This window comes from Microcaecilia unicolor, chromosome 7, assembly GCF_901765095.1.
Source record: "Microcaecilia unicolor chromosome 7, aMicUni1.1, whole genome shotgun sequence".
Lineage (NCBI taxonomy): Eukaryota > Metazoa > Chordata > Amphibia > Gymnophiona > Siphonopidae > Microcaecilia > Microcaecilia unicolor.
The window spans coordinates 219189045-219215818 of NC_044037.1; the positions used below are offsets into that span (position 1 = coordinate 219189045).

The 26774-nt window shown below is 42.3% G+C and overlaps 1 protein-coding gene across 1 annotated transcript in view; it reads left to right on the forward strand.

Annotated features, from left to right (window-relative positions):
• PDE11A (phosphodiesterase 11A) overlaps positions 1-26774 on the forward strand; it is a 544360-nt gene that overhangs the window by 224209 nt on the left and 293377 nt on the right. The window contains exon 5 of the mRNA XM_030210333.1: positions 6754-6818. Within this exon, the coding sequence (XP_030066193.1) occupies positions 6754-6818 (65 nt within the window). The remainder of the gene's footprint in view (positions 1-6753; positions 6819-26774) is intronic.

Consider the following 26774-nt stretch of genomic DNA (forward strand, 5'->3'; position numbering starts at 1 on the left):
GTATAACTGTAGACACATACAAACAATAAATTAAAACAATAAATTAATATACGTGCTCAATATTAATCCTCAATGAGGGGCATAATCGAACGGCCGGCGCCGTAAGCGGACGGAGCCAAGCGCATTTTTGAAATATGCTTGGCACCGGCCAAATCGCTCGCCGGGTTTACAACAGGATCGCTGGCGGACGGAGCCAAGCGCATTTTTGAAATATGCTTGGCACCGGCCAAATCGCTCGCCGGGTTTACAACAGGATCGCTGGCGAATCGTCAAGTTTATATGAGATGGCTGGCTTCAGTTTTCAGCCATAATGGAAACCGGGCCTGGCCATCTCAAACCTGGCAAAATGCAAGGCATTCGGGCGTGGGAGGAGCCAGCATTTGTAGTGCACTGGCCCCCCTCACATGCCAGGACACCAACCGGGCACCATAGGGGGCACTTACAAAAATTTAAAAAAAAAACCAAAATAGCTTCCAGGTGCATAGCACCCTTCCCTTGTGTGCTTAGCCCCCCCAAATCCTCCCAAAACCCACTCGCCACAACTCTACACCATTACCATAGCCCTAAGGGGTGAAGGGGGGCACCTGCATATGAGTACAGTGGGTTTTGGGGTTTTTTGGAGGGCTCTACATTAACCACCACAAGTGTAACAGGTAGGGGGGATGGGCCTGGGTCCACCTGCCTGAAGTGCACTGCACCCACTAAAAACTGCTCCAGGGACCTGCATACTGCTGTCAAGGATCTGGGCATGACATTTCAGGCTGGCAAAAAAAGTTTTATTTATTTATTATTTTGGGTGGGATGGGGTTGGTGACCACTGGGGGAGTAAGGGGAGGTGATTCCCGCTTCCCTCCAGTGGTCATCTGGTCAGCTGGGGCACTTTTTTTAGACTTGGTCCTAAAAATAAATGGACCAAGTCCGGCCGGCGAAATGCTTGTTCAAGCCAGCCTCTTTTTTTCCATTATAAGGCGAAACCGGCCATCTCTTACCTACGCCCCCGTCCCGCCTTCGCTACCCTCCCAACATGCCCCCTTGAAGGTTGGCCGGCATCACAACGAAACAGCAGTTGAAGCCGGCCAAAATCGGCTTTCGATAATACCAATTTGGCCGGGATCAGGAGATCGCCGGCCATCTCCCGATTTATGTCGAAAGATTGCCGGCAATCCCTTTCGAAAATAAGCCTGAATGTAACCTGTCAGCAAAACATGTTGGGTTTTATATAGTAATAAATGTATGATTTTTTTAACACAGTGCTCCACGTTGTTTTATTTTAGTGCACAGTCCTTTTTTTGTTTCTGGTTATCCTGTGGTGCTCCTGCCTCTCCTTTTTCTATCTGCTCCTAATGGTGACCAGTATGATCAAGGGAAATGTGTCTTTGAGACTGGCCATAGTTTGAGGGATCCATTTCCACCTGCCTTTTACCTGGTTTCCATGTCCTCGTCCTCTGCTTTTTCCTCATAATTCATCTGCCCTTAGCAGGGCTGGTGGAAGGGTACAAGGTATTCTATGTGAACCTTCACCTTTGTGCCATCTTCCCCTCCAATTAACTTTTAGGCCACTAGGCTACTCCTCCTGTGATAATTAATCTGTGACACCTAAGCGGTCACAGGAGTGGCCACAAGGTGAAGAGAGATTGGGGTCAGCCCGGCTATAGCCTAGGTATAAGGATTCCTGTCAGATGGCAGCAAGGGAATGCTCATGTAATAGGAGAAAGCTGTATGTCTATGATCAATGGGGAAGAAGTGAATAGGCTTCCTGAACTCCACAGTAGCTACAGCCTGGGGAATGGGGTAGGTCTTCTAGGAATTATAGTCTAGCCCTATACCCCTTAGAAAGTGAGAGGGCTGATGATGTCATCTCCCTGGGACAAGAGAAGGGCGGGGTTCTGGAAGCACCTGGCAGTTCTCAGCTCTAGAATAAGGTTTTGCAGATGAAGAGAGGAACTCCATAAGAGCTGGCCAACAAGAGAGTAAGTGAGCTACCTAACCTAGGTCAGTGAGGACCCTAAAGGTGGGCGAGAAGCTAGGAATGTGGCTAAGCCTAGTCTGATAGAAAGTGGGAGAGACCCAGCCTGGAAAAGAGTGGCCTGGGTATGACCACATGAAGGTTTTGTCCAAAAGGTTTTCCCTGAAATATTTTCGGACATTTGATTGTTGGTAAAGATTAACTGAGAGCAGGAGTTGTGCTGACGGTTAATTTTGGACTGTGTTTGTTTGCTGCCTAAGGAAGGGAGGAAGGTTCCCAGAGAGTAAAGGGGAATTAGGCAGGAGCTTTCCTTTCCGCTTCTCCAAAGGCCCCACAGAAACAGAAGTGGGCAAAAGGCATGGCAGCCCTTGAGAGAAGGGAAACCTGACCTAAAAAAGCTGTTCCAGATACTGGTGAATGTAATGTCCATAAAGAGAAAAGGACTGCCTGCTGTATTAGTGAATGTGCTACCTTGGATACTGCTGGGCTAACTTCACTGTGTTCTATTTTGGAAAAAGTATAATAAAATTGGCATTGTTTGATGCTGAAAGGAACTGTTTCCGTGAAATTGTGTTGGGGGCAAAGGGATTATCAGTACCACAGCCAGCTTGCCTGTGACAAATTACTACAAATATAATCACCCCAGTACCATCCCTCCCACACTAATGGATTTTTGAGTTTACCAGGCTTACAGAAACTGTTTTTCTTTTAATGCAGCTGCTGCTCTATGTAACTGCCTTATTTGCCTATTTGCCTAATGGTTAAGCCAGTCCTGCTTCCTGGAAATTAGAATAGCTTAGTGGTCACAGAGGCAGATTGAGAACAAAGGAAGTCAATTTGGGCAAGTCATAGTCTTAGGGACCAATTTAGAATATAAGCCCTCTTGGGCAGGGAAATGCCTACTTTACTTGATTGTAAATTGCCTTGAGCTTGGCTTCATAAAGGAGAGTAATTAAATCTAAAATCCAAATCCAAGTCATTCTCCGCCATTTCTGTCCTTTGACCACAGAGTGATGCTGTGAAACTGAAAGGCAATGGCATTCAGTGCAAGTTCATTTGTATGCTTCCCTCAACAGTTGGTGCAACACATAATCCTTTTTTCTCTCACTCTTCTACAGTTACTTCTAATTCTCCCTTTGCCCACCAGCTGCTTTATTTTACTCTTTTCCTATAACTTTTCTTTTTACACTTCACTCCCTTCTATTACCACCATTCCCAGAGATACATTGCATGTGCTCTCCAGAAACCCTATCCTGAGATATCTGCTGGCCCATCCAAGCAGGATAAGTACACTAAAAGACACATTTCCTTTTTAAAGAAAAGCTGTATTTTCTCCTTCCAGTGTACGGCATTACAAAATATGACAGGGCTGAAACAAGGCAAGGTGATCCCAGGCAAGAACCAAGGCAGGATTGGGCAAGGCAAGGCAAGACTAGATAGGACAAAGCTAGGTGGGGCAAGGCAGGACTAGACAAGGCTAGAACTAGACAAGACTGGGCAAGGCAAGGCTAGGCAAGACACAGCTGGACAAGGCAAAACAGACAAGACAGGAACCAGATTCAAACAAGGCAAGGAAAAGCAAGGCAGTGGGGCTAGAACTGGAACCCTGACAGGACTAGGGAAGACAAGAACTAGGCTAAAACTGGGTCCAAAAAGACAAGACGAGGGCAAGGCAAGAACAGGATCTGGATGGGACTGGACAAGACAATGAGCAAGACAGACAAGACACTAAAGGCAAAGCAAGGCAAGAAGGAAGGTAAGGACTACTACTACTACTACTTAACATTTCTAGAGTGCTACTAGGGTTACGCAGCGCTGTACAATTTAACAAAGAGAGACAGTCCCTGCTCAAAGAGCTTACAATCTAATAGATAAGTGAACGGTCGGTCCAATAGGGGCAGTCAAATTGGGGCAGTCTGGATTCACTGAACGGTAGGCAAGACAGGACTAATCAGGGCAGCAACAAGTGTCCAAAGCTAAGCAAGACTGGCCAGGTCCAAGGCAAGGCAAAGCCTGGAAGCAGGGCAGGAGCTTGGAAGGAACTCAGAGACAATGCAGGGCTGGATCTTGGCAGGAATTTGGAGACAAGGCAGGACTGGCGCTTTGCAGAAACTCGGAGACGAGACAGAGCTGGAGCTTGGTAGGAACTCGGAGACAAGGCAGAGCTGGAGCTTGGCAGGAACTCAGAGACAAGGCAGGGCTGGAACTTGGTAGAAACTCGGAGACAAGGCAGGACTGGAAGCATGGCAAGGCTGGGTTCGAGGCAAGGCTAGGTCCAAGGCAAGGCAAGGTCTGGACACAGGATAGGAACTTGGAATCAAGGCAAGGCTCGACTGGATCATAAAGGTAAGGTAGGAACTGGGAGACATGGCAGGAACTAGAACAAGGCAGCAACTGTAACAAGGCAGGAACTCGAGACACAAGGAGACTTTGTTGTAAAGGCATCCGAGGAGTACTGGAGGCTTCTCTAAATACCACAAAGGCAGGAAGTCATGCCTCTTGCGATCTCCCAGCGAAGCTACCACAAAGGATAAGAAGCGGTACTTCGGTGTGTGCGCCCCCTAATTAGGGCCGGACCTGGAAGCACCCTAACAACCATAGGACACTGACACCCAGAATTGGACCGCCACACAGAGGACTGCTGCCTGAGAGTCAGTGCAAGACCAACTCCAATGCCCCCAAGAAGACTGATTGGCTTATTACTCAATTGAGTAGTGCGCGTAAATTGGCCATGTGCACAGTTTAATGTGTGCAACTTACCATGCATTATATAGAATCCAGGGGATAAAGGGCATTTCTATAAACTAGAAACTAACATTTATGCACCAATTGCCCATGTATTTAGGTAGAATACTCATATATACATGCGTAGGTGCACACATATGCACGTATATGCCAGTATGCCTTTATGTGCTATTCAGTAAATGCATGACTATCTTGTAGAGCGCATATTTGCAAGGGAGCATACATATGGATGGAGCATGGACAGGGCATAGGTGGAACTCCCACTTATGTGCATAACGTACAGAGTAAAGCTGGTATAGGTATGGGGGACTAAATATTAGGTATGCCAATACTGGTTATGCTAGTATTCTGTAAAGGAACCTGAGCATCTAGGTTTTGTTATAGACTAGATTTCTACTCAGGGATCTGTCCTTGGACCCCTTCTTTTTTCAATCTACACCTCTTCCCTGGGCTCCCTGATCTCATCTCATGGTTTCCACTATCATCTTTATGCTGACGACACCCAGCTTTATCTCTCCACACCAGACATCACTGCGGAAACCCAGGCCAAAGTATCGGCCTGCTTATCCGACATTGCTGCCTGGATGTCCAACCGCCACCTGAAACTGAACATGGCCAAGACCGAACTTATTGTCTTCCCACCCAAGCCCACTTCTCCCCTCCCTTCACTCTCTATATCAGTTGATAACACCCTCGTTGTCCCCGTCTCATCTGCCTGCAACCTCGGTGTCATCTTCGACTCCTTCCTCTCCTTCTCTGCGCATATCCAGCAGATAGCCAAGTCCTGTCGCTTCTTCCTCTAGAACATTAGCAAAATTCGCCCCTTCCTCTCTGAGCACACCACCCAAACTCTCATCCACTCTCTCATTACCTCTCGCCTCGACTACTGCAACCTACTCCTCACCGGCCTCCCACTTAGCCATCTATCCCCCCTTCAGTCCGTTCAGAACTCTGTTGCAGTCTTATCTTCCGCCTTGACCGATATACTCATATCACCCCTCTCCTCAAGTCACTTCATTGGCTTCCGATCAGATACCGCATACAGTTCAAGCTTCTCCTACTAACCTACAAATGCACTCGATCTGCAGCCCCTCCTTACCTCTCTACCCTCATCTCCCCTTATGTCCCTACCCGTAACCTCCACTCTCAAGACAAATCTCTCCTTTTAGTACCCTTCTCTACCACCGCCAACTCCAGGCTCCGCCCTTTCTGCCTCGCCTCACCCCATGCTTGGAACAAACTCCCTGAGCCCATACGCCAGGCCCCCTCCCTGCCCATCTTCAAATCATTGCTCAAAGCCCACCTCTTCAATGTCGCCTTCGGCACCTAACCACTACACCTCTACTCAGGAAATCTAGACTACCCCAACTTGACATTTCGTCCTTTAGATTGTAAGCTCCTTTGAGCAGGGACCATCCTTCTTTGTTAATTTGTACAGCGCTGCGTAACCCTAGTAGCGCTCTAGAAATGTTAAGTAGTAGTAGTAGTAGTAGATTTCTACTCATGGCCTCGGGGCATCTAAATGGAGATGCCAGTAATAGAATTACCCCCATTATGCTGCACATTTAGACAAATGTTTGTTTCACAGTGTACTGCAAAACCTACTTGAACTGTAAGCAGCCAGGATAAGTGGCATTTGGGAGGTCTGGGACAGTGATGTATGTTCTCCAGTTTCATGATATGCACAAATAAATCGGAGCAAGCATTTCAATGAGGGCAAAAGTACTGCAATGCATTCTTCATTTGAGTCAGTCCTACATTTCAGATTTCTCTAAGCAGCACAAGAGCAATTATCCATGCATAATGAAAAGTGATAATTATTTATTAAATCAATGTGTAACTATAGATTATTTGTTTGGCATGTCCCACTATGACTGAAATTGGTTTTAGAGGATAAGCTGAAGAATCTCTGTGTTGCCCCTCATAAAATAAACTAAGAAGCATGAGACTAGGATTCATGCTGCTAAAATCTACTCATTACATTTTTATAACTCGTACTTATGTGTTCCCTCGGTGATCAAGGGTTTTGTTTTATGTTTCAGGTGGTGAAGTTTACCAAATCCTTTGAGTTGTTGTCTCCAAAATGCAGTGCTGATGCTGAGAGCAGGTATATGTTCACATGTCCTATCTGGTTATTGATGGATGGTTTGTCATAATAATCCACATCTGTTCTATACATAATTCCAAACAGAAACAGATCCTTTGTCAAAGCTATACAGGTAGGGCTGACTGCTGATGCACCACTGACTATTTTTCTTACATATCTTAACAACTGGCTCCCCTGATTCTGTTCCTATTTGACTAAGGGGTTCATTTTCAAAAGAGAAAAACGTCTAAAATGTAGCATAAATATGCATTTGGACATTTTTCTCACAAGAACGTCCAAATTTGTATTTTCAAAAACAAGTTTTAGACTTTTTTGTATGAAGTCCATCAGAAGTGTGTTAAGGGCGGGATCTGGGTATTCCTAACACTTGAACATTTTTTTTTGCCATAATGGAACAAAACAAAAACATCCAGGGCTATAAGTCAGATGTTTTGGTCTAGACCTGTTTTATTAACGAATAAGCCACAAAAAAGTGCCATAAATGACCAGACGACCATTAGAGGGAATCGGAGATGACATCCCTTTACTCTTCCAGTGGTCACTAACTCCCTCCCATCCCCCCCCCCAAAAAAAATTTTGATTTAAAACATTACTTACCAGCCTCTTTGTCAGCCTCAGATGTTATACTCAGGTCCATTAGAGCAGCATGCAGGTCTCCAGAGTAGACTGGTAGCGCTATAGAAATGATTTATAGTAGTAGTAGTAGTAGTCTAGTGGTGGGTGCAGTGCACTGCAGACAGGTGAACCCAAGCCCATACTTCTGGTGGAAACTGTAAGCCCTCCAAAACTCATCAGAAACCCACTGTACCCACATATTGGTGCCCCCTTCTCCCATAAGGACAATTGTAGTAGTGTATAGTTGGGGGTAGTGGGTTTTGGGGGCTCTGCAGACAAGATAAGGGAGCAACGATGAGATGTGTACCTGGGAGCATTTATTTGAAGTTCACAGCAGTGCCCTCTAGGGTGTCCCATTGCTCTCCTGGGATGTCTGTGTGGCCAGCCTACTAAGAATGCTGGCTCCTCATACATCCCAGTGGTTTGATTTTTTTGCATTTTTCACTTGGACAGGTCTTATTTTTTCCAAAAATGGACCAAAATGATAAACACACCGGGCACAAAAAACATCTATCAAATAGCCATTTAAAAAAAAATAAAAAGAAGACATTTTCTATTTTGAAAATGGCTATATTCCCCACTTCAGACAATGGAATGCTGTTTCTGTCCACCTATACCCTCTCAGCCTGTCCTTTCAGCCCTTCTCCTCCTACCTTCATGGTGTCTTGAGATTCTTTGAGATCATCAGCCTATCATTCATCCCTGGTTCATTCTCTCCAAATTACAGCCATTTAAAACAGTGGTATACCAAGGGGGGGGGGGGCTGTGGTGGCGGTCCGCCCCGGGTGCACGCCGCTGGGGGGTGCCACGGCGCATGCCTGTCGGCTCCGAGTTCGCTAACTTTGCTCGTTCGCTGCAGCTCCCTCTGCCCCGGAACAGGTTACTTCCTGTTCCGGGGCAGAGGGAGCTGCAGCGAACGAGTGAAGTTAGCGAACTCAGAGCCGACAGGCGCGTGCCGCGGCACCCGCCCCAGTGGCGTGCACCCGGGGGGGTGTCATTTCGCTGGGGGGGCGCGCTGCACCCGGGGGAGGGGGCGCATCGGCGATCCGCCCTGGGTGTCATCCAGGCTAGGAACGCCACTGATTTAAAATTACATAAATCTCCCGATACTCAGCCAGCGGTGGGTAGTGCGGTTAGCTGCCCCCCAGATATTCAGTGTCGGGTCGTATCCAGCAACTGGCATTGAATATATGGTTTCAATTTTGGCTGCAGCAACTTAACCAGCTAAGCAAATATTCAGTGCTAGCCGGTTGAGTTAATAATAGGCCACTTAAATAGCAGGCCTATCTTTTAACTCCTCAACTTAGCCAGTTTAGTGCTAAATGTTTGTGCTTAGCTGGCTAAGTTGCATGACAGAGCTGGTTAGCAGCTAGCTGCTACGCAGTAATATTCAGTGGATGTAACCAGCTATCTCATACTGAATATTAGTGCTTAGTAGGCTAAGTGCCATTTAAACAGCCAGAAGTCATTCCTGTTCAGTTAGGGCCCCTTTTACCAAGCTGCAGCAAAAGGGGGCCGGTGCTGGCGTTGGTGCATTTTTTACACATGCGCTGAGGCCCCCTTTTACCACAGTTGGTAAAAGGGATAGTCTCGCTTTTCTGAATGAAATGGCTGGGTGGCAAGTAAAGCACTTCCCTCGTGGCCATTTGGGGGAGGAGCCCTTACTGCCACCCATTGAGGTGGCGGTAAGGGCTCCCACGCTAATCCAGCGGCAACCGGGCAGCTTGCGGCACTACCCAGTTACTACCAGTTACAGTCCAGTGCTACAAAAATAAATATATTTTTGTAGTACCGGAAATGACGGCGCGGTAAGGGTGGGAAGTACCGCTGGGCTGCTGCGGTAGCCTGACGTTGCTTCCATTATAGCGAGCGGTAAAAGGAACCCTTAAATAGCACTGAATATCGGGCCCAAGAAAAAAAGCATAATCCTTCCTTTCCCCTGGAATGAAGGAATAGCCTGGTGGTTAGCGAAGCAGGCTGAAAACCTGTAAAGCCAGAGTTCAAATCTACTTCTCCAATCACCAGCTTTTTGATTTTCGGCATGTCATTTCACCCTACACTGCCTTGGATACAACCTAGATTGGAGCTGTTGGGATCAGAAATAACTCCTGAACCCAAATGTAACTTTCTTTGAACTCAGATTTGGAACAGGAGAATAATAAATTATAAAAAGAATCCATGTCTCTCAAAGCAGTACTCCTTTCCCCTTCTTTTGCCTCTATCATTCCTTCAACACTGGGGTGAGGTAGGGTAGTTGATATTCAACAGGGCTTGTGTGCTCAGCATCAGCTGTTAATCACATTATAGACCTTTTTAAAAACCATTTTGTGCTGAAAATAACATTTGTCAGGACAACTAGATGCGCGAATTTATCCGCATAAGAAAAAGAGGGGCAAGATATTCAGCTGCTCTGCAAATAATGCTTTCCATTTAGTGGGATTGCTGAAACAGATAGGGACAATGAATATTAGGCATAGAGTAAATTGATGAGTCATCTTAATGTTATGCAGCAGGTGGGCATCTAAATATTACATCCCTGATGTACATGTACACTGTCACTATTCTCTCTACTAGGAGTTCTCATCCCAGTCCTTGCAACACACCCAACCAAGTTCAAGCTTCAAGTTTATTAGGGGACTTTCTATCCCGCCCATCAAGCACACATCTGAGCGGCGTATAATTTAGTAGTAGTGAAATCAGACAGGCAAGAACAGAGCGGACAGCAGGATAGATACAATAGGAGCCGGGTTGGAATTACAATAGTTGATAGGAAAGCAAGAGAGTCAGGTTTTTAGGGTACCCACAATGAAAATGCATGAGATAGATTTGCATACAATAGAGGTAGTGCATGCAAATTTCTATCATGCATATTCTTTGTGGATATCTTGAAAACCAGACTGGCTTGGTGTGTCCCGAGGACTGGGTTAAGAACCTCTGCTCTATGTTGATTACCTACTTGACTTTCTGACTTATTGTAACTCTACCTCTAAGGAAGCAATGTACTGTTTCATTCTAAATACCATAATTACTTTTTCAAAGTTTCCTTCTCAGATTATGCTGCAGTTTTTGATAATGTTCATTATTTATTTTCTTTACTATTACAATCTCAGTGCATCACTGGATTTGCTCTGTCTTGTCCTTCTTTGAATGTGTCTTTGGCTAGCTTCTTTTCCTTTCCTTTTGTCTGTCAATGACCTTTTTTCTCTGCTTCGCTGGGCAGTAAGCGAAACATGGTCCATGTGGGCAGCGGATCTAAATAATGGATGCTTATAAAAGCCAAGTTACGTTTTTATATTAGTATTAAGCAATTGCAGAGTTGCACATCTAAGTAAATATAAAAAAGAATAAAGGACAAAAATTTGTTTTTGTGACCGATGAGGAGCAAGGCATGGGCTGAATGCTTATATAAAATGAGTTGTCGCTGAGGTCACTACTAATGAGTATTGAGTGTTTGAGTATACCAGCAGCACTGAATAGTCATATTATTTTAAGCTCTTTGGTCAAGGTTTAAAATAATTTTCACCACTGGTTATGAATATTGACCTGCTTATTTGCTACTTCATATTTAAATACTGCCTTTATGATGATTTTATTTATCTATTTACTACATTTATATCCTGCCTTTATCCAAGGCGGGTAACAATAGTCACATATATAGTTTTCAACATGTAATAATCGCTAAGCATATGAAGGTAAAACCTGATCAACTGAATGGTCCTTACTGAAAAAGAGAGAAAAAAAAAAGGAGTCAATCAGCTAAGTCTTCATGTGGCCAAAAAGGCTTTCACAAATAGATGTGTTTTTAGCAGCCGCTTGAATTGTTATATGTCGTCACATGATATCCGGGTAAAGCATTTCACAAGGATGGGGCAGCAATAGAGAAGGCCCACAGTTTTGTCTCTACAATGACACATAACTTGATATTTCCATAACAATCACTCATCCTTTTTGTAAAACCAGGTCTCGCCAGCATCTCCATCTCAATGGGGTAAATTTTCAACGGTGTTAGTGGGCAGTTACCTAGGTAAAAATAGTCTACCCATGTATGTCAGCCATGTGCTCTTAAGTGGTTTACGTTTTCTAAATCTGTATGCATACCTTCCTAGTGCACACAGACTTGTCTGCATAAAAGGTGCAGGGATGTATGTTTGATGTGTACCTGTATCTTACATTTTTAATAGGTATCACATGTAGACACCATTTGTTTTACTTTATATTTACCTACATATGGTGTTAAAATTTATGTGCCGATTACACATGCAAGTATTTCGAATAAAGAGTATACCATCTAAGTGTGAAGCTTTTGCTCCACTGGAAGTCACTACTGTGCTCTGATGACATCACACATGGTGAGCTTAAAGTGCTGCTAATCTTGAGGCATCGTGCCAAAGGGGCATGATATAACCCTTTGTGAGCCCCTTCATGAGCCTTTTGAGAGGCTCGTATCTTATTATTTGGATTTAACCAAGAGGAAATTTTATATGATGTTAGCGTGATTTGAGATTGTGTTTTATTTTGTGTTATTTTCCTATTTTAATAATGCATTGATTATTTGTTTTTGTTTATACGTGATTTGTTTGAGTGTGGTTAGGGAGGGAAGTGGCTTGGTTTCTGTCTATTATTATATCCCTGTCATTTTCCCAGCTTCCTGTAAATTTAGAACTAAATCTATTATTTGAGGAGTTCCAAATATTTGATTGTGCTAATTTCATACCATGCATATTGAAGTTATTATCCTGAACAACAGACTATCCAAACATTTTTAATCCACAGTAGATCCAAGAGAAATTTATATTGTCTAAAAACTATTTCCCTAACATCTTTGCTTATACAGTGGTGGAAATAAGTATTTGATCCCTTGCTGATTTTGTAAGTTTGCCCACTGACAAAGACATGAGCAGCCCATAATTGAAGGGTAGGTTATTGGTAACAGTGAGAGATAGCACATCACAAATTAAATCCGGAAAATCACATTGTGGAAAGTATATGAATTTATTTGCATTCTGCAGAGGGAAATAAGTATTTGATCCCCCACCAACCAGTAAGAGATCTGGCCCCTACAGACCAGGTAGATGCTCCAAATCAACTCGTTACCTGCATGACAGACAGCTGTCGGCAATGGTCACCTGTATGAAAGACACCTGTCCACAGACTCAGTGAATCAGTCAGACTCTAACCTCTACAAAATGGCCAAGAGCAAGGAGCTGTCTAAGGATGTCAGGGACAAGATCATACACCTGCACAAGGCTGGAATGGGCTACAAAACCATCAGTAAGACGCTGGGCGAGAAGGAGACAACTGTTGGTGCCATAGTAAGAAAATGGAAGAAGTACAAAATGACTGTCAATCGACAAAGATCTGGGGCTCCACGCAAAATCTCACCTCGTGGGGTATCCTTGATCATGAGGAAGGTTAGAAATCAGCCTACAACTACAAGGGGGGAACTTGTCAATGATCTCAAGGCAGCTGGGACCACTGTCACCACGAAAACCATTGGTAACACATTACGACATAACGGATTGCAATCCTGCAGTGCCCGCAAGGTCCCCCTGCTCCGGAAGGCACATGTGACGGCCCGTCTGAAGTTTGCCAGTGAACACCTGGATGATGCCGAGAGTGATTGGGAGAAGGTGCTGTGGTCAGATGAGACAAAAATTGAGCTCTTTGGCATGAACTCAACTCGCCGTGTTTGGAGGAAGAGAAATGCTGCCTATGACCCAAAGAACACCGTCCCCACTGTCAAGCATGGAGGTGGAAATGTTATGTTTTGGGGGTGTTTCTCTGCTAAGGGCACAGGACTACTTCACCGCATCAATGGGAGAATGGATGGGGCCATGTACCGTACAATTCTGAGTGACAACCTCCTTCCCTCCGCCAGGGCCTTAAAAATGGGTCGTGGCTGGGTCTTCCAGCATGACAATGACCCAAAACATACAGCCAAGGCAACAAAGGAGTGGCTCAGGAAGAAGCACATTAGGGTCATGGAGTGGCCTAGCCAGTCACCAGACCTTAATCCCATTGAAAACTTATGGAGGGAGCTGAAGCTGCGAGTTGCCAAGCGACAGCCCAGAACTCTTAATGATTTAGAGATGATCTGCAAAGAGGAGTGGACCAAAATTCCTCCTGACATGTGTGCAAACCTCATCATCAACTATAGAAGACGTCTGACCGCTGTGCTTGCCAACAAGGGTTTTGCCACCAAGTATTAGGTCTTGTTTGCCAGAGGGATTAAATACTTATTTCCCTCTGCAGAATGCAAATAAATTCATATACTTTCCACAATGTGATTTTCCGGATTTAATTTGTGATGTGCTATCTCTCACTGTTACCAATAACCTACCCTTCAATTATGGGCTGCTCATGTCTTTGTCAGTGGGCAAACTTACAAAATCAGCAAGGGATCAAATACTTATTTCCACCACTGTATCTCTAGATCTCTATATAACTACTGTAAGCTATTAATTTAATGCAAGATCATCATGCAATAAGGCTGTTCTGGCAAGGGATTTAATTGATGACTCAAAGGTAGGCTTTGTGTTTATTGTAGAAACTTGGTTCCCGGGCCATGATTGGCCATTACTAATTGAGCTTTGCCTTCCAGGTTGTAAAACTGTCTATAGTCCAAAATTGGCAACAGGGGTGATGTCTATGATTTTATTGCACAATACGTAGCTTTATTTAGACACCTTATTGTAGATTTAAATCCCCATCTAGAAGATGACTCTAACCTTAATGTTTCAAAATTCTTAGCTTTTCCTGATTCTTTACACATTACTATAGCTATCATACAAGGAACTTATGAGAAACGGCTTTGGATTTTATAGATTTTTCTTCATATTTATCTGAGTTTAATTTAATTTTGGACTTGAATTGGCTTCCTGTGGTCTGGTCCAATCATTTCCTGTTGGACTTTTCTTTACTACTCCCAGGCATCAAATCTCAATCACCGACTCAGAATCAAACTTATACGGGTAGAGGAAGAATTGATGAGAAAAACTTTTTTGTAGACAGTTTTTTTCTCTTGAAAGAACCAAATCAGTTCTAGTTACTATGTTGTCTAATTGGATTCAAATTGTTTCTGAAACCTTAGATAACTTGGCTCCTCCCTCTCTAAAGACACATTCTAGATCAGAGATTTTCAACCCAGTTCTAAGGGCACATCCAGCCAGTCAGTGTTTTCAGGATTTCCCCATTGAATCAAAAGGGATATCCTGAAAACCCTGACTGGCTGGGTGTGCCCTGAGGACTGGGTTGAAAATCCCTGTTCTAGACTAAGCTTGGAGAAGCATGGTGGGACTCCTGGAGGCACACCTAGCCATTCATGTTTTTAGGATTACCATATTAAATATGCATTAGAGAAATTTGCATATAGTAGAGACCCACTAAAGGCAAATCAGTCTCATGCTTATTGATTGTGGTAATCCTAAACAAAAAGAAAAAGAAAACAAGCACCTGGCTTGGTAGGCCTTCAGGAAAGGGTTGAGAAGCACTACTACAAGTTATGGATGAATTGCAGGCATTTAGCTGTGAGCATGTGTACCAGTTCAATGGCTGGCATTAGCCCCAAATTCTATAAAAATTGCCAAAAATTGCATGCGCAAAGTTGGGTGTGCCCCTAATTTGCATGCACAATTTAATTGAATAAGCCAATTAGTGCCAATAATTGGCTGTTTAACAAGCAATTATTGCCACTAATTAGATTTAATTGCAATTTATGCACATAAATTTAAGTGTGAGATCCACACCTAAATTTTAAGCGCGAGTAAAACAAGGGTTGTGGAAATGGGAGGGTCATGGGAGGACTGGGGGTTTTCCTAGCATTTCCACATGTTGTTATAGAATAACGGGGATATGCGCCTAATTTAGGCGTGTACATTTGCACTACATTTCAGTTGGTGCAAATGGCTGCGCCTAAAGTTAGGTGCGAGTCCAGGGATAAGCTGTATTCTATACCTAACATTAAGCGCACCTTATAGAATAGCATCTTTTTCAGTGCTGATTTTTTAGGCACCATATATAGAATCTAGCCCTAAGTGCTCACGCCTAGATGCACAAGGGCATGCACATCCTATTACACTAGCATCCGATTATCCTTATATTCTGTAAGAGAAAGGTGCCCTCTGGATGCCTACATATAGGCACATTGTTATAGAATTACCCTCCATAGAGGCAATCCTATAAAGGGGTGCCAAGAAGGCGTCAATTTGGAGCTGAATCTATAAAGGAAAGTAGGCACCTACTTTACAGAATACTAGCAGAGCAGAGCAAATATGCTCATGTAATTTAAGCATAACCACCTACACCAACCATAAAGCTGGTGTAAATGCTCACACCTAGAGCACAAAACCAAACATATATAAAATGAATTTTAAAAATCCAATATATCCCATTACACCTTTTCAAAATAGAATTTTTATATAATTTTCTGTGCTTCTAAAGTAAATCTAAATACTAGCAATAAACATGGAAATTGTAACTGTGTAACACAAAGGACATGGCTTCTAACAGATTTATTTAAATACTCATTGCATTATTAAAGTCAGTGTGCTAACCTGAGATATTGCCAGCACCACTGTCCTGTGTAGATTATTAATTTTGGAAATAAAAAAGCTGTACATTAAAAAGCACAGAAATTTAGATTGGCTCGGTCTAAATTATGGCATAGGAGAAATACATTGGAATACTCGATTAGTCTAAATCTTGCAATTATTATAGCTGTTTTACATGCAGTTCAGTAGTTCCATGTATTAGGGTTCTAGAATTTTAATAAAATTTAACTAATTCAGCAAGTATTTTTGCAGATGTTTTCCTTTTTGCATTTAGCAAATAGACTTATTTCTCATGTACTTTTAAAGCTACCATATCACAGCTAATTCTTGTAACATGAGGTTCCAAAATATTTTTTTCAGAGTTTTCACAATGCCTTTGCAAAATTTGCTGTTAAAATCAATTAGGCGATTCCTTGCTGGTCATCTCAACTCCTGAGTCTCATATATTTGAAGGAGTTAGGAAAAAAACAAAGATCCTATATTGTTTGTTTCCTTTACTCTAGAGACTTGAGAATTTTAAAATTTGGTTGTGAAAAAAACCCCATGAAATTCCTTTTGTAGGACATAAAGGAGTCCTTTTTCACTTTCCCTGTTAGGTGCAAAGCCCATGGGTACTTTTGTCACCATGAACTTTGTACCAAATTTTCAGAGGGCACTTACTTGAGCAGAGTAGGGATCAGCCAGAGGAGAGAAAAAAACACTTGGGGGGGGGGGGGGGGGGGGTCAATATTTAAAGGCTCCTGGCTTTGTGGAGGAGTAGCCTAGTGGTTAGTGCAGCAGACTTTGATCCTGGAGAACTGGGTTTGATTCCCACTGCAGCTCCTTGTGACTCTGGGCAAATCACTTAACCCTCCATTGCCCCAGGTACAAAATAAATGCCTGTATATATGTAAACCACTTTGAATGTAGTTGCAAAATACCACAGAAAGGCAGTATGTCAAGTCCCATTTCCACTTCCCTTAATTCACCTGTTTTGGGCTAACCGCAAATTTTCATTGGCGCTTATCTGGATAGTGCCGCTGAAAATAGCCCGGTTAAAACCAAACTGCAACCTGGCTAGTTTGGGTGTATTCCGGGGGCAGAGACAGCACTTGGCTGGTTAAGTGCTGATATTCAGCACTTAGGGGTCCTTTTACTAAGATGCACTGATTTAGCATGCACTAACGATTAGCGCATGCTAAATGATAAGATGCCCATAGGAATATAATGAGTGCCTTATCATTTAGCCCATGCTAGTCATTAGCATGCACCAAGGAGGAGATTCTATAAATGGTGCCTAAAAAATCTGCACTGAAATCAGTGCCAACTAAGCAAATTCTATTATTCTAGGCGCCAATTATAGAATATGCTTAGTTGATAGCTCAGTGCCTAAAACTACGCACATCCATTTTCACCAATGAAAATGTGGTGTAAATCCCAGCACGTAGATTGATGCGCACTGAGCCATATTATATAATTTTGCATGTAAATGTAGGAACGCCCATTTCCCTGCACATAACCACACCCCTTTTTGCCTGCGCGCGTAAGAAGTTTGGCACATTTCATTACAGAATACACTTAGCAAGTTGGGCACATAAATTCTAATCAGTGCCAATTGTTATTATTTTTTTTTGTTGTTGTTACATTTGTACCCTGTGCTTTCCCACTCATGGCAGGCTCAATGCGGCTTACATGGGGCAAAGGAGGGTTAAGTGACTTGCCCAGAGTCACAAGGAGCTGCCTGTACCTGAAGTGGGAATCAAACTCAGTTCCTCAGGACCAGAGTCCACCACCCTAACCACTAGGCCACTCCTCCATTAGTGCTCATTATTGCTTGTTAAGAGCTGTTATCAAGGCTGATAAACTTGCTCAGCCAATTAAGTTACACGCGTTGTTACAGAATGCATGCCGATTTTGGTGTGGATCTCTAGGCGCACTATATAGAATCCGGGGGTAAATAGGTTAGCGCACCTTAGTAAAAACACCCCTTAACCAGCCAGGTTAACCACATAAATAAGACCACATAAAAATCAGTCCTGTCTTTGGGGGTATTTTACAAAACGGTAGTAAGCCCAACGTGGGTTTACTGCATGCTAAAATGGAACTACTGCCAGCCCAACACGGCCGCTAGTTGTAGTTCCGGCTGGAGTGTGCATCATTTCTGGTGCTCCAGGAATTTTTTTCCCCCTAGTGTGGCGTTAACCCAGTGGTAATTGGGCATCGCCACACGCTGCCCGGTTACCACCAGGTTACTGCGGGAGCTCTTACCACCACCTGAGTGGGTGGCGGTAAATGCTCCCTGCTGCATGACCACAAGTAAAAGTTATCTTACAGTGTGGCCATTTTAGGGGGGCATTTTACCAGCTGCGATAAAAAGGGTCCTGATGTGTGGGGAAAACAGCCCCCGCCACTACCGCAGGGCCCTTTTTCTTGCAGCTTAGTAAAAGGACCCCTTTATGCGGTAATCCATAACCAGTTCAATGCTAAACACTGGACTTAACTGACTGGATATTCAATGCCAACGCCCAGACATGGATGCAAAAGGAGTGGAAAATAACCGGGGCTGACCAGAAACAAACGAGGAGACTTCAATCGATGGTAGTTTATTGATGAAGACTCAACACAATACTGTGTTTCGGCTGTGGGCCTGCTTCAGGAATCTTTATATAAAATATGTAAAAACATTAAATTGTCAATAACCGTTGGTGCAGGAAGATGTAGAAACATGGTCTTTAAAAAGACCTTTTTGTAAAAATGTGTGGATTCTGAGTCAGATAAGCTGTCGCTGCTCCAAATGAGCATTTTGTCATGGGATCTTAGTTTTCCTCTGCCAAGGCGGACCACCCAAAGCCCAGACATTAACCAGAATTGAATATCCAGGTTTAACCTCCACTTGTGTATGATTTTTATATATGCACATATTTGTTAGCACATACTTGTCATTTAAGTGTGGTAGGTGTAAGGGTTACAGGCAGTTTTGTACCCACCTGCCTTGTAGCTCATATCTGCAGACCATGCACCAACTATGTCTGTGTTTTTATTTTATTCATAGATGCTACTCTTAATGGAATTATTAAACAACAATACAGTACACTTAAAAAGAGACTCACAGGAAAGCACCATTGTGAAAACTTACTAGATACTGAAAATTTTATAACAAATATTTTGAATGAGTGATTTTCTATAATGTTTATTAACTCTTGGCATTAGACCCAGATCTTACTCTGTTTCACATAGCAAGAGACACACTCGCCTATGTCTAGTTCCTCCCCTGGGACAGATTTGCAGTGAAGCCTTATGATTTATGTATTTAATTTTAAGCATGAATTAACACTTATGGGTGGATAGGGTTTCTTTACAGCCTCCTTTAGTTATGTCTATAGTCATCGTGTTATCGTATAGAATCTCAAGTCAGAACTATTAACGTGTGGAACAGTAATATAAACAGGGTTCTGTTTACCCAGAAAAATATCGTAATTGGAGGGGAAAGACTCATTCATTAAAAAAATATATCCATATGGCTGGCAATACTTCTGAATTCACACAGCTTTTGCTTTTGTTCAGGAATGAACTAGCAATTTTTAAAAATATTGCATCAAGAGAATGCATGCAAAGAAAATTATTCAATCTTATAGTGAGAATTATATGTTTTGTATATCGTAATTAACCCCTGTCAACTCTAGATCATTTTTACAACTATACAAAGAATATTTTCACAGCAATATGTGAAAAGAATATGAAAAACAAAATTTCATGGATTTGTATAACAATGAGCCTTCTAAGAAAGAAAAATAATAAATTTTGGTCCATGTGGCTGCCAAGAACCATCCTCTTAAAATTACATAATATTCACAAGGAAAGCATACCTGCAGACTCTTGAATAACTAAGAGGACCAGGAGTGCTGCAGTGGGATTGCCAGACCAAACAGGGAGGAGGAACCAAAGGATTTGGATGAGAGAGCAGGCCATAGACTATAAATTAACAGAACAACAGGAAAGCCAGATGAACAGAGGTTCCAATAGACATATCCCTGGAGTCTGTTGTACTAGCACTGGTGGGTCTGCACTGTCTTCATATATAAGTCAATAAACCATAACAATAACTATGCTTCTTTAGTTCAGGGTGTACCCTGTTCTTGGCCAGCTGCATATCTCACTCACTGGCAGCCAGAGGCTAAGTAATCCTGAGTATTTTCTTAGCTCTCTCTTTAGGTTTGCTTATTCAAATTCTTCTGACTCTGATAGTATACCCCACTATCTTATTTGCCCCTCCAGGGACTTCAGGTTCTATTTTGTTAGAATGTTTCTGGTGGAATTGAATGAGAATGTTCTGAACAGGCTGCCAGCTATGGTCTTCATGATCACATCTCTTCCAATCAACTAGATAATGTAATTGTCTTTGAAGAATATACTTCACAGTGAACTCTTGTTCTTCCTTCACCATTATTGGCTGTACTTGAAGTTTCTGTCAAGCAGGAATGTATTTCTCCTACATAAGTACATAAGTTTTGCCATACTAGGACAGACCGAAGGTCCATCAAGCCCAGCATCTTGTCTCCAACCTTGGCCAATCCAGGTCACAAGTAGCTGGCAAGATCACAAAAAAGTACAATACATTTTATGCTGCTTATGCTAGAAATACTGCCAAACAACGCAGCTTTAACTCTACATTTTATCTATAATAACAACACTAGGGGTGTGCTTGTCCTGATGGCATTCAGATAAGTTACAAGAAACTACAGCTATTTCTAGCAAATTTGCTTAAGTAATTTATCAGCTAGTAGCATGTCAGAATAACATATATATAAAAAATTAAAAAGAAAAAAAAGTGACACGAAGATAATCAGTAGCGCTGCTAGTTGAGATCAATGGTAGGATGGTAGGCATGAGTCTATGATTAAAAACATAAGCAGCTTAGTAATCTACAATTAGCTGTGTCTTAAATATGAGACCTGGCCTAGTGGTTAGGGTGGTGGACTTCTTGGGTCCTGAGGAACTGAGTTCAATTCCCACTTCAGGCAGCTCCTTGTGACTCTGGGCAAGTCACTTAACCCTCCATTGCCCCATGTAAGCTGCATTGAGCCTGCCATGAGTGGGAAAGCACAGGGTACAAATGTAACAAAAAAAAAAAAGTCCACCTGTGTGTTTCTCCCATAGCACTCTACTGTTTCCTAGTGTTGTTATGCTAGAAATAAGCAGTGGATTTTCCCCAAGTCCATTTTAATAATGGCTTATGGACTTTTCTTTTAGGAAGCTAGCCAAACCTTTTAATAAACCCTGCTAAGCTAACCGCGTTTACCACATTCTCTGGCAACAAATTCCACAGTTTAATTACACCTTGAGTGAAGAACATTTTTCTCTGATGTGTTTTAAATTTACTACTTTGTAGCTTCATTGCATGCCCACTAGTCCTAGTATTTTTGGAAAAAATAAACAGATGCTTCACATCTACCTGTTCCACTCCACTCATTACTTTATAGACCTCTATCATATCTCCCCTCAGCCATCTTTTCTCCAAGCTGAAGAGCCCTAGATGCTTTAGCCTTTCCTCATAGGGAAGTTGTCCCATCCCCTTTATCATTTTCTAATTCCACTAAATGTTTTTTGAGATGTGGTGACCAGAATTGCACACAATATTCAAGGTGCGGTCAAACCATGGAGTGAAACAAAGGTATTATAACGTCCTCATTTTTGTTTTCCATTCCTTTCCTAATAATACCTAACGTTCTATTTGCTTTCTTAGCCGCCGCTGCCGTACGCTGCGTAGAGGGTTTCAGTGTATCATCAAAGATGATGCCTAGATCCCTTTCCTGGTCAGTGACTCCTAATGTGGAACCTTGCATTATGTATCTATAGTTCGGGTTCCTCTTTCCCACATGCATCACTTTGCACTTGCTCACATTAAACATCATCTGCCATTTGGATGTCCAGTCTCCCAGTCTCATACAGTCCTCTTGTAATTTTTCACAATCCTCTTGCGATTTAACAAATTTAATTACCTCACTAGTTACTCCCATCTCTAGATCATTTATAAATAAGTTTTTAATAAGGTCACCTAGAAGATTGGGTAGATCTGGAAACTTGCTTGAAACTGTGCATTGATGATCACTAGTTTTATCTGTTCTTGACTGACAGACACATGAATCTCTGATCAAGTTCTGTAATTGTCTTCTGTTATTCAGACCCATATTTTTTCTCTCATGAAACACTGGGGCTCTTTTGTTGCCATAAACCTGCATGCCTCTTTTCATATTCTTTAGCCCTTTCCAAGGCTTGTTGCATTTTGACATGCACCTCCCTCAGATTCATGGTCCACTCTGCTGCGGGGACCCTCAATTGTTGTACTTCTCAGTGGAACCATGAAACCCACCATCGGCAAACTCTAGAGCCATCTCATAGCACAACTTTTAGTTGTCTAGCCGCTTTACTCTGGGATATGCTTCCAGTAGACCTCCACTTGGAAAGCACAAGAAATTCAAGGTTGAGGTCAAGATTTAGCTTTTTACCCAAGTTTTTGCATAAGTATTAATCCTCTAGGTAGCAATTGACAGGAGTTATGCTTTTACCCTTGTTTCATAGTTGTATGTTGTTGTCTCACAGGAAAATTGTGCTATACATTCTCTTACTACCTTTGCTTTATTTATTTTTATCTTGTGAGATGTTGATCATCTGCTCTTCAGTCTGTGTTGTGTTCAAATAGCAGTCTTTCAAATCCTGATGAATAAAGACGTAAACAGTGAGATCGTTAGGTCACGCTCTGCTTTACTATATGTAAATTCAGTAGTCAACAACAGATCCCGGTCATTCCTAACAGTTATAAAAACACTGAAGGTACTAGTCCAAGGTTGAATTTGCTCATTAAGAGGCCCTTTTACAAAAGGGTGGTAGGGGTGGTGCCAGCTTGGCGCATGGTGGCTGCACGCCAATTCTGGCACTAGAAAATATTTTTTAATTTTCTAGCTCTGGGCTACCATTGGTGCCCCTACCACCTCCTAAACAGGAGGTGGTAAGGACTATCCCAGGAAATGGACGTGCGGCAAGTGTTTAAGTTACCACACGGCCAGTTCCCTATTTTTTTAAAAGAGCCTTTTACCGGCGGTGGTAAAGGGGGCCTTGGCATGCAGCAAACCTACATGCCGATGCCACTGCAGGTCACCTTTCACCGCTGTTTGGTAAAAGGGGACCTAAGTTTCTTCATTGGACTGTGGACCTATTGTAAACCTGAATGTCCAGCAGGCATGGTTAACACAGGCAACTGCCTCTGGTGCTAAATGTTTATAGGAGCTAGAGTGCTGCCACTGCCTGTATGCCTTAATTTGGGCAGCAGCTAATTCTGAGTTACTGAAGGAAATTTGTGTTTCGGATTTTGTTGCAGGGCCTAACAGCCCGCTAGCTTCATAGTTCAGTTTTCAGGAAAAAAATTTTTAATGTTCAAAATTTAGATCTCCCTTTTCAAAGCACTGCTATCGATCAGTGTGTGCTGAATGTGAGGAAGCCCATTCATTTCCCATGCTAACCAGTAGTGCTGCTTTGTACAAGGAGCCATTAACTTCATATGATCCATTCTCTGGAGGCACTCCCTTTCTACTGTAATATGATTCTCTGCATTGTTTTTCAACTACAAAAAAGCTGATGTACTAACTCATGGGCATGGGTTAGTGATCTTCTTCGCATGATGATTTGCTACCCATGCAAATGAGCTTAGTAGCAAGCTTTTTTGAGAAACTTTTCTCCCAGGATGATCTAAAATGTTGACTATGCCTTTGTGGAGTAGTTAGCCTTTTGGTGAATGATAGCATGAAAAAATATTTTAGCATTAGTTTTGAAAAAATTCTTAGTTAAACTGCTTTGCAAGCTTTTGCAAGACAGCAACCTTTTATTTATGAATTTGCATAAATGATTGCACATTATGGGGTGAATTCTATATATGATGCCGAAAAAAATCGGCACCGAAAAGAGCACTATTCTATAAGCATGCTTAAAGGTAAGCACAGTTTATAGAATAGTGCTTATGCCCAGGACATGTGGCTAACTTTAGGTGTGACCATTCGCACCAACTGAAATGTGGTGAAAATGTACATGCCTAAATTGGGTGCATATCCCTCGTATTCTATAACAACTTGCATAAATGTTAAGAATGCCCCTGTTCCATCCATGACCTTCCTATTTCCGCGGCCTATTTTTTACTTGTGTGTAAAATTTAGGTGTGGATCCCGCACTTAAATTTATTCATGTACGTTCCAATTAATCTAATTAGTGCCAATAATTGCTTGTTAAAAAGCCAGTTATTGGTACTAATTAGCTTGGTATTCTGTTAAAATTATGCGTGCAAATTGGATGTGTACCATTGCCCTATGTACAATATAATACTAGATTGTGAGCCCATTAGAGACAGTACCAGTACATGAAAAAGAAAATTGTAAACTGCTTAGGTCTAAGCAGTATATAAATACTGAAAATAAATAAATAAATAAATAAATAAATAAATAAATAAATACATACTACTACTACTACTACTACTACTTAACATTTCTAAAGCGCTACTAGGGTTATGCAGCGCTGTACAGTTTAACAGAGAAGGACAGTCCCTGCTCAAGGAGCTTACAATCTAAATGACAAATGTACAGTCAGTCAAATAGGGCAGTCAAAATGGGACAGTCTAGATTTCCTAAATAGAAGCATAAAGGTTAGGTGCCGAATGCGACGTTGAACAGGTGGGCTTTGAGCAAAGATTTGAAGATGGGCAGGGAGGGGGCTTGGCGAATGGGCTCAGGAAGTTTATTCCAAGCATAGGGTGAGGCGAGGCAGAAAGGGCGGAGCCTGGAGTTGGCGGTGGTGGATAAGGGTACTCAGACAGTGGAAGGTTCAGCCCACTATGTCTGCTGTGTACTTGTAGATGGTGTGGTAGGCTCAGCCTACTACATGTCTTTTGTACTCAGAGCAAAGTAGGTGAAATGGTGGATCATGGTCCTTGTTCCTGCCATCAAGCCCAGCATCCTGTTTCCAATAGTGGTCAATCTAGGTTACAAATCCCTGGCAAGATCCCAGAAAACTCAACACATTTTATGCTGCTTGGCCCAGATATTAAGCAATGGATTTTCCCCAAGTCAATTTAATAATGGTCTATGGACTTTTCCTTTAGCAAGCCATACTGACCTTTGTTAAACCCCCCCTAAGCTAACCGCCTTTACACATTCTCTGGCAACGAATTCCAGAGTTTAATTACAAGTTGAGTGAAGAAAACTTTTCTCCAATTCATATTAAATTTACTACTTTGTAGCTTCATCGCATGCCCCCTAGTCCTAGTATTTTTGGAAAGAGAAAACAAATGATTCTCGTCTACCCATTCCACTCCACTCTTTATTTTATAGATCTCTATCATATCTCCCCTCAGCTGTCTCTTCTCCAAGCTGAAGAGCCCTAGATGCTTCAGCCTTTTCTCATAGGGAAGTCATCCCATCCCCTTTATCATTTTCGTTGCTCTTCTCTGTACCTTTTCTAATTCCACTATATCTTTTTTGAGATGCGGTGACCAGAATTGAACACAATATTCGAGGTGTGGTTGCACCATGGACCTATAGAAAGGCATTTTGAGATGTGGTGACCAGAATTGCACACAATATTCAAGGTGCGGTCAAACCATGGAGTGATTCAAAGGTATTATAACGTCCTCATTTTTGTTTTCCATTCCTTTCCTAATAATACCTAACATTCTATTTGCTTTCTTAGCTGCTGCAGCATACTGAGCAAAGGATTTCAACATATCATCAACAAGGACGCCGGGATCCATTTCTTGGTTGGTGATTCCTAACGTGGAACCTTGCATTACGTAGCTAAAGTTCGGGTTCCTCTTTCCCACATGCTTCACTTTGCACTTGCTCACATTAAACATCATCTGCCATTTAGACGCCCAGTCTCCCAGTCTCATAATGTCCTCTTGTAATTTTTCACAATCCTCTCGCCATTTAACCACTTTGAATAACTTTGTGTCATCAACAAATTTAATTACCTCACTAGTTACTCCCATCTCTAGATCATTTATTAATATGTTTAAAAGCAGCGGTCCCAGCACAGACCCCCTGAGGAACCCCACTATCTACCCTTCTCCATTGAGAAAACTGACCATTTAACCCTACTCTCTGTTTTCTATCCTTTAACTAGTTGTTAATCCACAATAGGACACTACCTCCTGTCCCATGACTCTCCAAGTTCTTCTGGAGCCTTTCGTGAGGTACATTGTGAAATGCCTTTTGAAAATCCAAATACACAATATCAACCGGCTCACCTTTATCCACATGTTTGTTCACCCCTTCAAAGAAATGTAATAGATTGGTGAGGCAAGATTTCCCTTCACTAAATCCATGTTGGCTTTGTCTCATTAATCCATGCTTTTGAATATGCTCTGTAATTTTGTTCTTTATAATAGTCTGTACCATTTTGCCTGGCACCGATGTCAGGCTCACCGGTCTATAATTTCCCGGATTCCCTCTGGAACTTTTTTTAAATATTGGCGTTACATTGTTAATGCTTGATTTGTTAATGCTTGATTTACTAGAGGCTTTAAGGTCATTAAAGAGGGAAGTTATCAATCTGGGCTACTGTTAAGATGTTTATTTTACAGTTAACCCTAGTTATTAATAACTAGATTTCACTGCATATAATGGGACCTGTTCTAAAACAGCACAGATTAGTGGTAAAATAGTATATATTAATGGTAGCCCATGGTGATAACTACACCCCTAAATGTGATATAGGGAGGGTCATTTTCAGTTTCCTTGTTCAGTTTGCAAGGTCCTTGAAGGTCCTTATGGAT